The sequence below is a fragment of the Papaver somniferum genome, chromosome 5, assembly GCF_003573695.1.
Source record: "Papaver somniferum cultivar HN1 chromosome 5, ASM357369v1, whole genome shotgun sequence".
Taxonomy (NCBI): Eukaryota; Viridiplantae; Streptophyta; class Magnoliopsida; order Ranunculales; family Papaveraceae; genus Papaver; species Papaver somniferum.
The window spans coordinates 154,815,271-154,832,783 of record NC_039362.1 but is presented as its reverse complement, the minus strand read 5'-3'; the positions used below and the strand labels follow the sequence as shown (position 1 = coordinate 154,832,783).

Sequence of the window (17,513 nt, the reverse complement as noted above, 5' to 3'; positions counted from 1 at the left end):
ATCAAACTATATTTTAATAAACCACAACAAAAATATCAAACTACATCAAATCCAGCGACATTATCTCTGTAGAGTTCATAGCATTGAAAATGCTTAAACTCTCTTCCGGTTTCTTGAGTAAACTTGGTCTGAGCGATGGTTTTCTGTAAAACAGATAAACAACAAGTTCATATATTTATGATGCAGTTGATCAGTGAGGACAAAGGTAAGATACTCACCAGTTCTTCGTTGGATAATCTAGAATTGCTAATGTGAACCATCCACGTTTGACTTCCTTAGTGAGGCTCTTATTGTTTCTTATGGTTTCGTTCCGCGATGCTACAAAATGTCCCAATACTCTTTCCCAGAAATAGTCATTGTTGATTATTCTCATGATACGATGTAACAAACATCGAACAAGAGTAACATCTTCTTCCATTGTAAAGACCAGGAGATGTGCTTGAGATGGACCATCTTTTAGAATTCTAAAACACGCTTCTTAACGAAAAGGTTTACCGTGAGCTTCTTCCCAATTATCAAGAGTTGTTTGGATCACTTCATCTTCAGTTACACCGATGAAATTTTCTCGATCAATTTCCATTACCAGAGCAAGAAATGGCTGGACTGCAAACCTAATAGATTGAAAACGTGCATGCAATCGACGAGCATCTCGGTTTCCTGGGTTCCCCGTCAGTGAGACCAACATTGTAAAAACGTTCTCCCAAAAAGAACCGTCCTGAAAGCCCATACCAATGATTACCCTATGAAAAAATATGCTTTGCATATAGTTATATCCTCTTCTTCAGTAAACTTGGGACCACGATTTCTAACAGACATTTCTACAGAGTGAGAGAGATTAAGAGTTTTAGAAAAGAAGAAGAAGAAAAACATGTGAATTTGGAGATGGGAAGAATGGAATTTATATGGCGAGAAAGAAAATTGAGCTGTTGGCGTTTGTAGTAAAACCGCGCGGCTTTACTACAACCTCCCGTTTGAATTACCATAGGAGTTGGCGTTTGTAGTAAAACCGCCCGTTTGAATTACCAACGCCTATTTTTTTGTTATAAATACATCACTAGGTTTTATTCTCAACCAAACCAACAGATTTTTTTCTTAAGCCAACAACATTCACCATGTTTTCTAAAGGCAAAGCGAAGCAAATATTATGTTTCGAAGCAAAAGAGGTTTGTCCATTATGTTTCATGGATAACCATAATCTTATGCAATGCCGTTGGATGTATTCAAAGTGTCCGTGGGAAGGTTTTTCACGCATCAGAATGGTGATTAAATCACAACCAGAAAAGCTCAGGTATTTGCAATTTCAAGATCCCAACTGTCCAGAGGAACCACATATGCTAGATGATATTGCTATGAAGATTAAAGAAGAAGAAGAAAAGATTGCAACACTCTGCAATAACTTCAAACTTAAAGCCAAATTGAAGAAGAAGTTATTACACTGCAAGCATTGTGGATATGGAAGGCATTTCTGGAAATGTCCTAGGTGTTTTTTGGCGGAGTGGGCTGATTGAAGTTGAGGGACAAATCGATTCACTATGATATTATGTTATTTAGTTTGATGTTTATTTTGTGTTATTACGATTATTTAAAACCGTCTTCTCATTTGCACCATCAATATCATAACTAATTAAAAAAAATCTTGGATTAAACATTGCGCCATCAATCTCATAAATAAAAACATACTGCATTGAACAACCACATCATGCATGAGAATAAAAGAAATACATTAGATTAAAACAACTACCACATACGCGTCAATTCTCGTCGGGTAGTGGAATTCCTAGGGCGATGTAGGGTGTATTTGTTGAGCACCCTAAGAATGTTGAAACAAGCATGGAAGTCGAAAGGACGTCCGCCGCGAAATACTTCCCATATCGCTAGAGTTCTGGGTTCCACTTCATGTACAGCTTCACCGTTGAACTTATGTATGTGATTCTCCATTAGTAAAGCGATGAATTCCGATACATGACGACTAATTGAACTAAAACGATGCGACAATAAGTGAGGATCCATTAATGTTTCCCGTTTCAGCGACAAACATTTCATGAACTTTCTCCACATCGTCGATTGGGTTACGCTCCAATCGACAACATCTTGTGTGAAAAACGTAGGCTCTGCAAATAGTTAAATCCTCTTGTTGAGTGAATCTAATACCACGAACTCTGGGAGGCATTTTTGTAGATGGTTTGAGAGTGAAGAATATGTGAATTTAGAGTAGAAATGAGGAGTATTTATAGAACTCAAAAATTATAGTCGTTAGATCACAAGAGTTTTGAATCGTCCAGATTTAGTCGTTGGCGGTTTTCGGAAAAACGCGACGCTTTAACCAGAGATGTCGGCAAATGAAGGAATAACGGACGATTGTGGGACAACCTCCAGCGTTTCTGGCTCAAACGCCAGCGCTTTTGGCACGAACGCCTGGCCTTCCTTTACGCGCACGCTTGTTCTTCTATCTCACTCAACAAATTGGTTTGTTAATCCATTTTTCATGTTTGTTGAATTCATAACGGGATCAAAATGAACAAATCCTTGTTTTGTTGAGTCTATAAAAAACAGTTCTTACTATTTGGTATTTGTATTGTTTTTACATGTACATTGCATCCATTTTGTTTTTGTGTCACCATTATATTGTATTACAAAATCTGCCACTTTATATTTTTTGTCATTCAGAATTTAGCGATCCTAGTCAAAGATTCCAACAGCATTTATCCATCAAAAGAAAAACAAAAAATAAACACAACAGCATTCTACTAAATAACAACGACTACTTTAGAGTTATGATCCAGATATTTCATGGAAATTTTGGATTAGGACACCGTAAAAACAGCATAAATTAAGAGATTAACTTATTATTAACTTAATAATCTAATCATAATCATAAGAATGTCAAACACAGCCTGAGCCGGCCCTATACAAAAAAACCAGGATGCTTACCAGAAGACACATACCAAGCCAAAGATAACATTCAAAAAAATTAAGCACGTGGTGAATTGAATCACCCAGTGTCTTGTCCAATCATAGCAGAACATATAAAAATGATACTACTAGTATAAAGTTATGAACAGAATTACAATTTTATCATTTTCTAATATTTTTTCATCCACCACCAGCAAAAGAGGTACACTCAACCACTCCTGCAGCTCATCATCCCCATCAAGATCATCACCATCCTCTTTCCCTGAACCATTTCAACACAATCAATCAAAAATCCAGATGATGAGAAAACTCAATTCATAGAAAGAAACAGAGATGTCTTCTTTGGGGGTGAGGCAAAGGTACTTTCAGTTACTATTTACTAGTTCCATTTTCTTCTTAGCTTCAACTCTGAGCTCAGTTTCATCCATTACTACTACTTCAAATTCCACTTCTTCTTCATGTCCAATTGATATGAGTTATGTCAATAAAATCACATGGGATAATTCAGGATGTAAAAACACAACAAGAAATCAAAAACAACAACAAACCTGTTGTCAAACTCTTCTGAGTCTATTTGGTGTAGGTCTCTCCACACATCTTAAGCAAACTGGTTTGTTTCATTTACCAACTCATTCAGCTGCAACTTCCTGTGTTGATGAATTCCAATCCAATCTCAATTCCCTTTCTTTACCATCAGATATCTCTTCAACTTGTTTTGGAAACCCCGATCGATTTGTAATCAGTCCACAGGTCTGTGCTGGGATCCAGAACACAACAGATTGGATTAATGCACTTGGGACTTCAACACTGCTTGATTCTTCTTGTAGCTCAGATCTTTCTGTTCTTACATCTTGTGATTCTTGTGTTGCTGCTGGTTTTAAGGTTCAGTCAAAATTAATGACTATTGATAGAAATACTAGTCATGCTATGGATTGTTTCTATTTTGCTGTTCTTTATGCTGCTGGTATTGCTAATCGATATGGTCCTGAGAATTTTGATACTGCTACTTGTATATTTGGATTGACGATCATTAACAATTCATCTAATGGGAAGAGGAATCACCATTCTTCTATAGCTTTTGCCGTGGCTGGTGCTTCTGTGGCGGTGCTAGGGGTGATCTGTTCTTTGTTAGGGTTTTTCTGGTGGAGACGCCACCAATCACAGAAGAGGAAGAAAGCTGATGAGGCTGGAGATTTGGATTCTGATCAGGAAAGGAGTTCAAAGATGAAACGGCCAAATACTGGATCAATTTGGTTTAAGATTAAGGATCTTGAAAAAGCTACAGATAATTTCTCTCAGAAGAATATGATTGGTAGAGGTGGATTTGGGATTGTGTATAAGGGAACTTTGTCAGATGGGAGTCTAGTTGCAGTCAAGAAAATGATTGAATCAGATTTCCAAGGAAATGCAGAATTCTGCAATGAAGTTGAGATTATTAGCAATTTGAAGCATCGAAATCTTGTGTCGCTTCGCGGCTGCTGTGTTACTGGAGACGGCGAAGACGGTGAAGAAGTGAATGGAAGTGAACAGATGAGGTATCTTGTTTATGATTTCATGCCAAATGGTAATTTGGATGACCATCTCTTCTTGCTGAACAATAAGAAGAAGGCATTGAGTTGGCCAGAAAGGAAATCTATAATACTGGATGTTGCAAAGGGTTTAGCATATCTGCATTATGGAGTTAAACCATCAATTTATCATAGAGATATTAAAGCTACAAATATACTTTTAGATTCAGAAATGAAAGCCAGAGTTGCAGATTTTGGATTGGCAAAACAAAATAGAGAAGGCCAATCCCATCTGACTACTAGAGTTGCAGGTACACATGGATATTTAGCACCAGAATATGCATTGTATGGGCAGTTGACAGAAAAGAGTGATATCTACAGTTTCGGTATTGTGATTTTGGAGATAATGAGTGGAAGAAGAGCATTGGATTTGAATTCTTTAGGATCACCAACATCAGTTTTGATTACTGATTGGGCATGGACACTTGTGAAATCAGGAGAGACTGACCAAGTTTTTGATGAAACATTGTTGCTGTTGGATGATGGTAATAACAATCCTAAAGGAATTATGGAAAGATTTGTGATGGTTGGGATATTATGTGCTCATGTAATGGTAGCTTTAAGACCTACCATTTTAGATGCACTCAAGATGTTAGAAGGTGACATTGAAGTTCCTCCTCTTCCAGATCGACCCTTACCACTCAGTCATCGATCTTTTTGCAGTAATGGAAACACATTCAGTTCATTGTCAGCAACATCCACGACTGGCCTTCAGTTCAACCCTGGCGATATGCTCAGGTAAATTCTGAGAGATTAGTCATGGCAGTAGGATTAAGAATTCTGGACTGGCCTTCAACCCTGGCGATATGCTCAGGTAAATTATGAGAGATTAGTCATGGTAGTAGGATTAAGAATTCTGGACTGGCCTTCAGTTCAACCCTGGCGATATGCTCAGGAAAATTCTGAGTCATGGTAGTAGGATTAAGAATTCTGGATGTTCGATGTTTTGTGTAAATGGTGTTGTTTTAGTACTTCATTCCTTGGTGGTTCTAGCGATTTGTACAATACATTTGATATACTAATTGGATTTTAACATGCAAACTAGTCAATGATTTAACATTGGAGTTCTTTAACATACAAAAAAAAAAGGTTGTTATACACCGCTTAGGCTTCATTTATGTGGGCGGGTTTTTGCTAATTACAAAGTCTGAATCATTTTGGCCCTAGTGTTTTTATCTAATCAACAGTGTTTTATTTTAATTTCGCTTTAGCCTGCTTCATTGGACATCTTAGAGGGTACTGATCCCATTTGATGTCCTATTGATAGGAGGGAAAGAACTGCTTTTACAAAAAGAAACCGTGTCTGTACGGAAAAAAATCCTGGAGAAGAAGTTGACCATCAATTACGATTTCAAATACATTGAAAATATAAGAGAGATCATAGCATTCTCTGTATCTTTCCGGTTTTATCCATTAATATTAGGACTATATGACATCGCAAAATCCTTACACCACAAGTTATATGAGAGAGCTGGAGAGACGTAACTTCCCTTTCAATGTTGTTGAGGACATGCAGAATTTTAGAAGCGCATTCTTTTGACATCGCTCTCCGGGACACTTAGATCACTCACATTGCTTGGGACAAATGACTGCCCCTGTACCTGCATTCAAATAAATGACAATTCAGTCTCTGAACATTATATCAACTTCACTTGAATCGAAAGCTATAATGATTTTGAGCAGCTTACAGATTCACCGGGAACAATTGCATATCTCTTTGATGGTGACACCCACATCCTTCCTGCTCACACAGGCAAGGAAATCCAATAAGAACAGAGTAAACAGAGAAAAACAACTCTTTCAGTTTAGTAAATTTTTGCAAAGGAACATGAAGATACCTGATAAAGACTCAGCCTTGGAGGGTTCAATGTTTTGACAACTGAATCCATCAGTGCTCAAGGCCTCTATTATCTTTGGTGTGTTTCTACATACACAATCACTATTAGTTTCAACAACACCGAAAATTCACATCAGGATTTGGTTCTATGACCGAATTAGCAGTCAACTGCAACATCAATAATGGGTACAAAATAAACCGAAAAGGGACAGCATATATGAAAACAAAATATAGATATTATTCCTGGATCATATCTTGCTTTCGTGGGTCATATCTTGGTAGTTGGCAGCCAAGAGATAATATACTTCTAGACCAGAAGAAGAAAAAAAATGAAAATGCACAATAACATCATAAATTAAGAAGAATTTCTGAGCCAAGGTCATTTTATCAGATCAATATAATTGTAAAGAGCATAACAACAGAATAAACATTTGAAGACTAACAAAGAGGGCATTCATTTTATCGTCGTCAGGTATGTGGCAAAATCTCTTATCTAGAATCATGGGTATGCATAAAGGGACAAATCAGGTGAAACTTTTGTGCCCAGATAGCAACACAACCTGAAAGCTGTCATAATTTTGAGACAAAGCAAAAGGAAGTTCATTCTTCATTAGAGAACCGCACATTAAATGACAAACTGACAAATAGTCATGCTGGCCTCACCAATCATAACTCTATCTAAAGTCAAGGTTAGCAAAGCTGCAAATGTAACATGGTTCTGAATCAGTCACCAATTTTTCTTATAGTTATCTCTTAAGTCTCAACAATGCAAGTAGAACACATTCGACAACTAACCACCTCAAAGTTACTCTCTGGCCTCTAAAGCCTAAAGCTAAAATTTAATTAGTAAATGTATATGTATATTGCAGACTAGTATTGGAACTTCTTGAAAGTGCTAAGACAAAAACATTAGGGTGTTTTTCCATTTCACTTCTTTGGCTAATACTTTGTTCGATTTTACTTTTAATTTTAACTGTCATCTCTTTACACGGTTCTGCAATAGAACTCTGAACTAACGAAGAAGGTTAATCCAATATGTGAAAGGTAGTTTCTTGCAAACATCAATAGGTCTACAGTCTACCACAAAACAACTACTGCAATAAACAAATAACGGATGCATATGTAATATATGCACAAAACACCAGAGAATAACTTTGATTTTTCTACACGTTAATCAGAGAATGACTCACAGTTCAAAACACTGAGCCAGCAAATGCAATTACCTGTCAATGTTCTCGCCATGTCCAAGTTGTCCATTTGTACCCCTACCCCATGAGAATACATTCTGTCTTTCTGTTACAGCAAGTGTGTGCCTCCAACCACAGGAGATCTGCACTACTTTCTGCAGTTGACGCCAAACAAGAAGTTCAAAATTATTTCCAAAATCAGATATAGCATAACCTTACTCACAAGAAGGTCAAAAGCATGACTTTATTTTCATGTGAAAAATAACTTTATTTTCAGCAAAGCTTCCATATAAACCAGTTCTGGGAGTAATGGATGAAAAAAGACAGGGTACCTGTTCAATTGGAAACTTAACTTGCACAGGCACGCAGTGATCAACATTATCACCAACACCAACCTGTCCAAACTGTACAGAAGAAGAGATGACAAACATTAATGACCAGTGGGTAAAAGAGCATTCTTCGTTTCTTATTCATTAGTTAACAAAAAAGATGGAAGATGTTAGCTGATCGATTGTTAATACTAATAGTAATCATATTTAGGTAAGAATGAGCAGCTTAAAGGACAAAATCAATACGATAACTCATTAAACTTAACATACAATTCAGCATTATTATATTCTAAGCCAAACTAAGCTATAATTAATAGAATGGTGGGATACCCGCAGTTACAAAATATAGATATAATTGCAAGAATGACACAATGTGTAAGGCAAACCTAAATGCTGTATCTCATGACAAAATATAGGTACATGTCCATAAACAGTGCAAACCACAACTTTCTAAGAGAGTTTGAATTCAGTTTTCAAAAATTTACAATGCAGACATTATGTTAAGTATAAGAGAGGACATAAACATAAAAAAGGAAATGAGTGAAACTACTCCAAAAAGTGATATGGTGCCAAATGTCATTCCATTTTTTCTAAAGCAAAAACCCCAAGGGGCAAAAAATATTATCAAGGAAAGAAAAAACTAGAAGAGGATGGGGCATAAGACCTGACCTCCACAAAGAAAGAAAGAAGAAAAGAACCTAAAAGAGAAAAGACTAACGAAAATGAGAAGTGAAAAGAAAAAATAATATGCCATTCCATAAAAACAAGATGAAACCAACAAAAGTTACGGTGAATTTGAATAACTGAACATCTTACGTCCAATCATCCAAGAATTTCATGTATTAGTTATTACGTACTTTTATTGAAAATACACTAACCTCCCACAATCAGTCAGTATCATACTAGAATAGATTTCATAGCGAAGGAGTAATGACACCAATAGTAATTGGTTATAAGAATCAACTAGGATGCAAGACAAATGTTTCTCAAACCAATTATGTTTCATATAAATATTTATTGGAAGCTGTATGCCTTTTGTAGGCCATTTGTTGGGCTTCAATACTGAAAGGCTCCACCCACAAAAGAGCTACCTCAGCTTATTTAACTAATAATGGGACTAACTGCATCAAGTCATGTTGAATGGAGAAATAAGATTATTTCCGAGTTCATCTAAGATTTTATGAGTAATTATTATCATCATACGCAATCACTAATAACTCTTTCACAGTATATTGTTTCAGAAACACTTCCAACAATATATGAATTAGTCCAGTACGGTGATATGGAAAACAGATAGAAAGTTAATAAGTACAGACCTTATTCCATCCCCATCCATAAAGTTTTCCATCAGATGTTAAAGCCATAGTATGTCGCCAGCCACCTGATATCTGAAAGGATTCGAGTAACAAAAATGGTGAAATAATCAAGATTGACCAAATCAACAAAGTCCTGTATAACATTCTATTATAAGTCGAAAAATACATTGATCGTGCAATAAGCTATCAACCCGACTAAATTTTTTTGCATAAGCTAAACATACAAAGTTGGAGTATTCATAATTCATAAAAGAGTGGTCAGAATCCCCATATCATCGTCTCACAGGATCATGCGAAAGGTGGTAGGTAAACAAGAGTGTACTAGGATCCTAGCCAGTATATAGGAAGTACATAAACTGTGATTGAGGACGAAACGAGAAGGTCTATCTGAGAGATGGATGCCGTTGAGCATGTGAGGTGTGATTACGAGACTTAACAATAATTCTGACTTACTGGTGAACATAAGATCCTTTTTTGGGGGGGAATACAGATAGTGACATATGCATTTAACAAAGGAATAAGCTCATATCTTCATGTTTATACCCTTTTAATAGGAATGGCGACAAAATTAGAGTAACTTTTTCGTGCAGTGGATGGGGGCAGGAGCTGACCTGAGAAATGACATCATTGCGTAAGGCTTGTAACTGATGAGGAATGAGTTGATCCTCACAATCCCCATGACCTAGTTGACCATATTTACTCCATCCATAAGTATACAAACTCCCTGAGGCACAGACAGATATCGTATGGCGCCATCCACATGCAACTAGAACCATCTTTTGTCCCTGTTAACATTACAAACTTTAGAAAAAGGATGGGAACACGCAAGAGGGAGATGAATATACTTTGGGTCAGAAGAAAATGCAAGCAAACTGGGCGAGTAAAGGAAGAATCAATTGTCTAAATATGAAGGAATAGGAGACACATCCACGACTACGAAAGAGTCAAAGAAACAAAATAGGGTCAAACATACAAATATACCCATAAAAGAATTACACTGGGGCAATATATTATGGACTACAACGAACTGCTGAAAGACAAAAAATTAAGCCACTTCAGTCCACTGTTACAGCTAGCTTCCATCACCAAATTCACATACTTCAGAAATTCAGTGGATGAAATTTAAGTGGGTGATTTTTGGTGGATGCAATATTATTATTAACCTATGAAACACAATTTACACTGAATCTTCGCACATCTTTACTGGTGAACGTTAAATCATTGCAATCATGGAAAGCACCCAGAAGTGTTTCTATCAAGAAATCATCCTGCATGATCTTATGCTTAGAAACTGAGAAACTTTACACATTTACAGATACAGATCCTAGACAACATTTTGGGTGTGGATCCGTTGGCGAAACCTAAATGTTTTTACATATAACTCCGGTATTATGCTTCTACGCTTCTTTTACTGATGTTAAGTAACATTATTACAAACCCCCCTGGAGTCTTTCTTTTGTTTGCTACGAGTATATAGCAGGGGTTGCAGATGTGCCAATCGCAGATTCATTGTGAATATTAAATCAATCCTGAATAGATCATTAACATTCTATCACCTTCTGCATCACTTTTAAATAATCCAAGGCGGCCAAGGAATTTACTTAGCTCGTTGCTTAGGGAAGACCTACACAAACCATCTAAAAAAAGGTATGTTGGATAAAAAAGGTACACATCGGGTGCCACATAGTAAGAGATTGCATTACTAAATCAAAGACTACAGACGCATTTTCTTTCAGCAAGTAAAAAGCACAGCATGATAGGAGAATAATTCGAGCAGTGATAGAGCAGAATTGGCTAAACATACTCAGTTAACAGAAACATAAATACGAGAATGCGACAGTAATATACTGAATTCTGATGGTGGTTTGAAACATACATAAACAGCAGAAACCTTCTGAGGAACTAGTCGATCATTTCTGTCACCAAGACCCAAGTTTCCATATCGACCCCAACCCCAACCAAAAAGCTCACCATCTTCTGTAACCGCAGCTGTATGTTCAGCACCAGCGGCCACCATTTTAACCGATATTCCCTAGAATATACATATAAAAAAATATTACGGATGCTGCACGAATAATTTAAAGAAAGATGTAACTGTTCCAACAACCTGGCAAAATTAAAATACCAGCGACATTTGCAAAGTCTCTACATGGTCCTATTCTAATTGAGGAAATAATGTAAGCAGTTGCCAATATTAGAACTCTTTTACTCTAAGATAGCTTCACCAATATGAAAAGTTGGTGCTAGAATTTCAGAGAGTGAACAATGAAATGTATACTGGAATTCGATAAACACTAAAAAACTAAGACCACATATCGCTGTTAAATTCAACATACTTGTTCAAAGCCAACACTTGCCTTTTACTACTAAAAATGACTAAAATATTGCAAAGGTGAACTCCAACATAATATTAACTAATTATTAAAAGGAACTACTCTTAGCTAGGACCAAAATCTTCTCTTTCAAGTATAAAATCCCAAGGATGAAGATATGCTTGATAATCACCTCCATATATCTGACTTATTACACTAAATGATATGATTACAAAAGCCAGAGGTCTGTACTAGCATCTGAAGTTCTGAACAGCACTCCAAGGTTATGTTTGTATATTATAATCTGCTTTGACTTCATGACTGCATTTTTTTGGCTTATTTATTTGGATCCTCTGTTATTTCCCAAGATATGCTGAAAACATCTTTGTGCTTCTAAAGAACTCAAAAAGAGACCAAAATAATCCTAATAGAATATTTCCAAAGAAACCAAACTAGTTATGTTACACAATATCACCTGGAAAGCTTGAACCTTTTGCGGCACAAGTGAGTCCTCGGTGGTGCCCAAACCAAGCTGCCCATTTTGATTTCGTCCCCAGCTTCAAAAAAAAAATACAATAATGGAAAAAATGAAGTCATAAATATATAAGTAAAAAGATTAGCTTGAAGCAACTGCAGTATCAGAGGCAATCATTTGGACAACCAAAAATCAATTACAGGATATTTCCAAGGGGTTGCCTAGTTTAACTGAACCTAGAGAAGTGAACATCGAAGACAGGGTTCATCTTGCTCGTATGGCTAGATTAACCAAATGAAGAGGGAACTAACCTCTGAACTTCGCCATGCATAGTAACTGCCAGACAGTGGCTGTCTCCACAAGCAATTTGCTTTATTCTTACACCTCCAAGTGCTTTAATTGGTTGAGGAGTAAACAAATCACTAGAGTTACCATGGCCCAACCTACCAAAATCACCCCTACAAATACCACAATACAAAGAACTGAATACGAGAATCAAAAGTGTAGCGCGAATAAATCATGTAAATGTTGTATAGGAAGAGTGAATCAGAAGGCGGACAATGTAAGCGTGTATCTAATACGAATTAGATGTCAAAAATAAGATAAAAGAGTAGATCTTAAGAAAAATAAAATGACTGGCTGAAAATATATAATAATGACAACAAACCATCCCCAACTATATAGTTGCATCAGCGACTCAGAATATGCAATTGCATGGTCAGCTCCGCAAGTAATAGATATTATCTCATGCCCATCCAACGCGCTCATTTGAGTAGGAAAAGGCCGATCTTCAGCATCTCCATGTCCCAGTTGCCCGTCCTCCCCTCGTCCCCAAGAGACAACGACATTTCCAGCTGTAACATATGATAGTCAAGATTCATGTCAAGTTTCTGATGTTTGCTAAAATATATATATACTTCTTGGCTCAATCAACAACAAATTTCATTAATGAGTAACCAAAAAATCTAAAGCAATACCACCAAACCAAATCCAACATACTGGACCTGGAGAAACAAATATAAGAACAAGCCAGACCCCAGAAATAGAGGTATGACAAAGCCAAAAAAACATCGAAGAATTAACAGAGTCTAACATAAGGAGATCCCCCTGTTAAAGCCAAAGTAAGCACGCAGGCCTAGTATTGTGTGCGTGGTAAAATGAATCAAACTGGATGGGCCTTGCTGGGCAAAAAATAAAAGTAACAGAGGAATAAAGAGAGATCATTCAAGCAGAGCGCGACTTAAATGTAAATCCGTAGCTAAAATGATACAGCACAACAGGAGTATCTTGGGCATGATGCATTGCTTTCTGAAATCCACCTCAATAGATGCAACCCCTAGGCTAGATAGAGCGACTGATTGGGTCTTACCCATAAGCTGCAGATTTTAGAAGAGATGGTCTAGTCTACATTCATTAAGTGGTACTCGAGCAAAAGGTCTCAAGCCCGACGCTTCCCGGAATTCCCTAGGCTAGGAGCATTGTCCCCTCGCCAATTGAACCCGTGGGCTATTGAGTTTAGGAATTGTTTAGCCATTATCATCAGTCAGGCATTTACGGGGTCTCCCTTTTGCTACAATAGGTTTACAATGCAAGTGTTGTTCAAGTACCTTAAGATCAACTTATTAGCCAACAACCAAGCTAAGGAATGTGAAACATTTCAAAAAAAAAAAAACAGCAACCAATCATGCCAAGCTTAGCTGACAACTTTAGCTAACTGATCTTCAAGTCATCCTTTATGAAATAATCTTGAACTTGATAGGCGGATTTTGACATTTTATAATTTGAATGAAGCTAATGTGAGACACTGACATAATCTCTCATTTTTTATTCAACACTAGTTCTGAATGAAGCTAATGTGAGATGCTGACATAATCTCTCATTCTTGGTCAATATGATTCAACAATAGTTCATAATTTTCACATGCATAAACTACATGGTAAAAATAGAAATCATAAACCTAAACTAGATAAAATTAACCTGGAGAAAGAGGCATTTAGAATAAAATAAAGAGTAACATACATAGCAAAGCAACTGAGTGACTTGCACCAGCTGAAATAAGAAGAACTTGACGCCTTGGTGTAGTCACCTCTTCATCTGCCATGATTTCCATTTTCTCCCAAACAATTGAAATCCCTTCCCTCACTCAAACTGAGATCTCCTCTTTTCTAGCAAAGAGACAATTGAAATGCCACAAAATGATGTACACGGAAATCAAGAGAGACTGAGATATTTATCGGGTAAATGGTATCATCACCATAAATACATATACAGTGTTGCGTACATGTACTAAAGAGAGTGATAAGACATGTACGATGAGACGAAGAAGATGAAGATGAAGAAGATGAATGAAACCCTAATTATCACACTGACCCTAGAGAGAGAGGAGGAGAGGAGTAAAAGAGTAGTAGGAGAATTAGGTAAGAAAGTGGGGTCCAGAAATGTCTAACCGTTTGGACAAAGGAAGAAGAAGAAGGAGGAGGAGGAAATAGTGTAGATCATATCTGTTGGACTGATTATTGAGTGAATCTTGACAAATGAGGGAAAGTCGACCCTACATTCATCGTCTTTGTCCTCTTCAATATCAATTCTACATTGCTCCTTCATCTTAAAGAAGGGGGGAGAGGACAGACAGACAGACAGTCTAGGGAGAAATTATTACTTCCTTCTTTCTTTTCTCGCCATTAATTCTCAACCACATACTTGTAATACTAGATTTTTCTTTCTTTCTTTCTTTTCAACTTTTTATTAATTTCTTTCTTTTTTTCTGTTTACCAGGACACTTAGAAAATTAAAAGTTGGATTTTCGTTGTACTAATTATTAGGCTACTTAAAGTCTTAATCGCACTTAACCTCTTAAAACAAGATTTTTGCAGCAGTGACGGGTCCAGGAATTCTTATCGGCGGCAGGGCTAAACTACTGAAGAACTCCGATACACGAGAACTGTGTTATACGAGATGATGAAATTCTTTACAAAAAGAAGTTTTATATCAGTATACTTTTCAGAAAATGGGCTATTAAGCACAAATGAGTATTTTTTATGGGTTAAATGGACCGGTAGACATTTCTTCCGGGTCAAACGAACAGGGGAATCTTTTAATTAAAACTGACGCAACTACGCTTTCTTCTTATCCATCTTTTCATTTGATACTGAAAGAAACTACCTATAAACCATCGATCTCCACTTTCTCTACCATTTCCATAACCATCCAGAGAAAAACGATAGTTCTCATCATCCACCATTTCCATAACCATCCACAATCAATGTCTCTCACCATCAACACTATAAGAATTTGGGTTCTCCATCGTCTGCTCACCATCAACAGTATAAGAATTTGGGTTCTTCATCGTCCCTAACCAACAACACTATCAAAAATCAAATCCAGTATCATCGTCGTTGAAATTTGTTCAAATCCAGTATCATCTGCTTACCAACTACAACATCAACGAGCCTAATTAGGGTTTGGCCGTAATCAATTTCACCAAATGTCTCCTAAAACTCGTATATTCCCAAAGCCTAACTTTGTTGTTTTCTGATTTTATTTTCATTTCAGTGGGTGTGTTGATGTAACTGGATATTATTTGTTGAAGTGTATGTTATGAATGAAATTGGTCATCATCTGGTTATGTTTTGGATTGATTGCATAATTGATTTGTTGAAGTGTATGTTTTGGATGAAATTGGCTTGCATCTGGTTATATCAATTGTTTCAGCAGGTTTAGACTATGATGAAACTGTATTCATCCAGGTTTAATCTGCAGTGTATATTGTTTCAGCAGATTAAGACTAGATGAAAACAATTTCATCCAGGTTAAAATCTGCAGTTTCATACAACATTGATGTATATGTTTGTGTTGTTGTGAGCTTTGCATTTACTGGCACAAGAAAATGTAAAACCATTTTAGTTTTATAGCATTATAATGGGAGAATTGATATGATTAGATGATTTTTTTCTTATTCACATTGTTGTCAATAGACAAACCTTTTTTGATTGAGAAAAACTACAACTAGAATTGTTACGCTTCTCTATGTTTGAGTCTCTTATTGTTTTGCTCCAGAGATATGGATTCAAATACTTCACAAAACCAACATTTTGCTACTTTTGTTGGAAATATCATGCAACTTTCTAAGTGTAAAATAACCATCAACTCCATGTAACCATGCTTCTCATGTTATTTGTTTAGAGTTTGTTGTGAAATTTGCGTAGATATTGCTTGGGTATCTGCTAAACTAGGAAGATCATGAACGTAAAGGTGCATGAGTACTGAATATTAGGTTGTTATAATGAATTTGTGGATGAAGATCTGTATTACATGTTGAAACTGATTTCATCTAGCTTAAAGTTAGGATGTAACTTGTTGTCATTTAGCATTAACATAGGATGTAGTTGGTTTGCATCTGTTGGTGTACCTAATTCTAATGATTAGGTTGTAATGAAACTGTATTGGATGAAACTTGTGATATTCAGTACGGTTGTATGTGTCTCATTACTTGCTTGGTTTTATCCAAGTATAAAGTTGGATGAAACTGGTTATATCCAAGTATAAAATTGGATAAAACTGGTTTCATCCAAGTTTATCTGCAGTTTCAGCAGGTTTAAACTAGGATGTAACCAGTTTCATACAGAATCAATCTGCGATTAATATTTTTCAGTAGGTTTAAACTATGATGAAAACCGGTTTCATCCAGATTTTATATGCAGTGTGTTTAGTTTCAACAGGTTTAAATTATGATGAAACACGGTTTCATCCAGGTGAAATCTGCAGTGTACATGTTTAACTACTATGAATATACTTCAAATTGTTCTCAAGAATTTTTAACTAGTATGAATCTGGTTTCACCCTATTTTGAATTTGGTTGCTGTTTGTTTTCATCCATGTTTAAATTAGTAAGTCATGTAGATTGTTTCATCAATGTCTATACTGGATGAAACTGGTTTCATCTAGTTTTGAACTAAGATGACTATGAGGGTTAATCTATGGTGTACATGGTTCATCCATGTTTCACACTAGGATGGAACCAGTTTCATTCAGGTTGAATTTACGATCAATAGTTATTGTGACTGAACAACGATTTTAATTGTTGTAATCAAGAATGGAAGTTTCTGTTAAATGCTTGTATGTGTTTCATTCTATAAACCTTGTTTCTATTGATTATATGTACTAATTTGGGCAGGTAGATGCTTTAGAGATACCTATTTAGGCCATGCATGAGAGAATAGAGATGGAGCATCAAATCACTCGCATATGCTGAATGAATAACTTCTTTTGTTAGATTTAAACTGCTTCTGTAGTAGTACACAAATGATTATAGGATTACGTTAGTATATGTTATGTAGTTGATGGGCTTACTGCTAACAAGCCAAAGAAATTTCACCGGATAATCTATACAACACCAATGTGACCGATTGAGAAAGATGATACTTGCAGAAACTGATTTTCATCTATCTTGAAAATAGGATGTAACTGATTTTCATCTATCTTTAAAATAGGATGTAACTGGTTTCGATTTTAAATTGTTGCAGGAAGCAATAACAAGAAGATTGCTGAAGTAAGAACCAATAATAGGCATGACGTGA

The 17,513-nt window shown here is 36.3% G+C and overlaps 2 protein-coding genes across 2 annotated transcripts; one reads left to right on the top strand and one right to left on the bottom strand.

The window, feature by feature from the left end:
• The first annotated feature begins 3,073 nt into the window (after nt 1-3,073).
• On the top strand, nt 3,074-5,538 carry LOC113283282 (probable receptor-like protein kinase At1g11050). The gene has a single exon (XM_026532490.1). It carries the CDS (start codon nt 3,247-3,249, stop codon nt 5,221-5,223), a length of 1,977 nt encoding a protein of 658 aa, XP_026388275.1. The 5' UTR covers nt 3,074-3,246; the 3' UTR covers nt 5,224-5,538.
• Nucleotides 5,539-5,783: 245 nt separating this feature from the next.
• LOC113283284 (ultraviolet-B receptor UVR8-like) lies at nt 5,784-14,529 on the bottom strand. The gene is made up of 12 exons (XM_026532491.1): nt 13,957-14,529; nt 12,605-12,791; nt 12,249-12,395; nt 11,938-12,019; nt 11,027-11,182; nt 9,762-9,935; nt 9,151-9,222; nt 7,838-7,909; nt 7,542-7,660; nt 6,320-6,405; nt 6,170-6,222; nt 5,784-6,082 (listed from the first exon to the last, which is right to left on the bottom strand). The coding sequence occupies exons 1-12, from the start codon at nt 14,045-14,047 to the stop codon at nt 6,002-6,004; spliced, it is 1,320 nt and encodes a 439-aa protein (XP_026388276.1). The 5' UTR covers nt 14,048-14,529; the 3' UTR covers nt 5,784-6,001.
• Between the last annotated feature and the right edge of the window lie 2,984 nt (nt 14,530-17,513).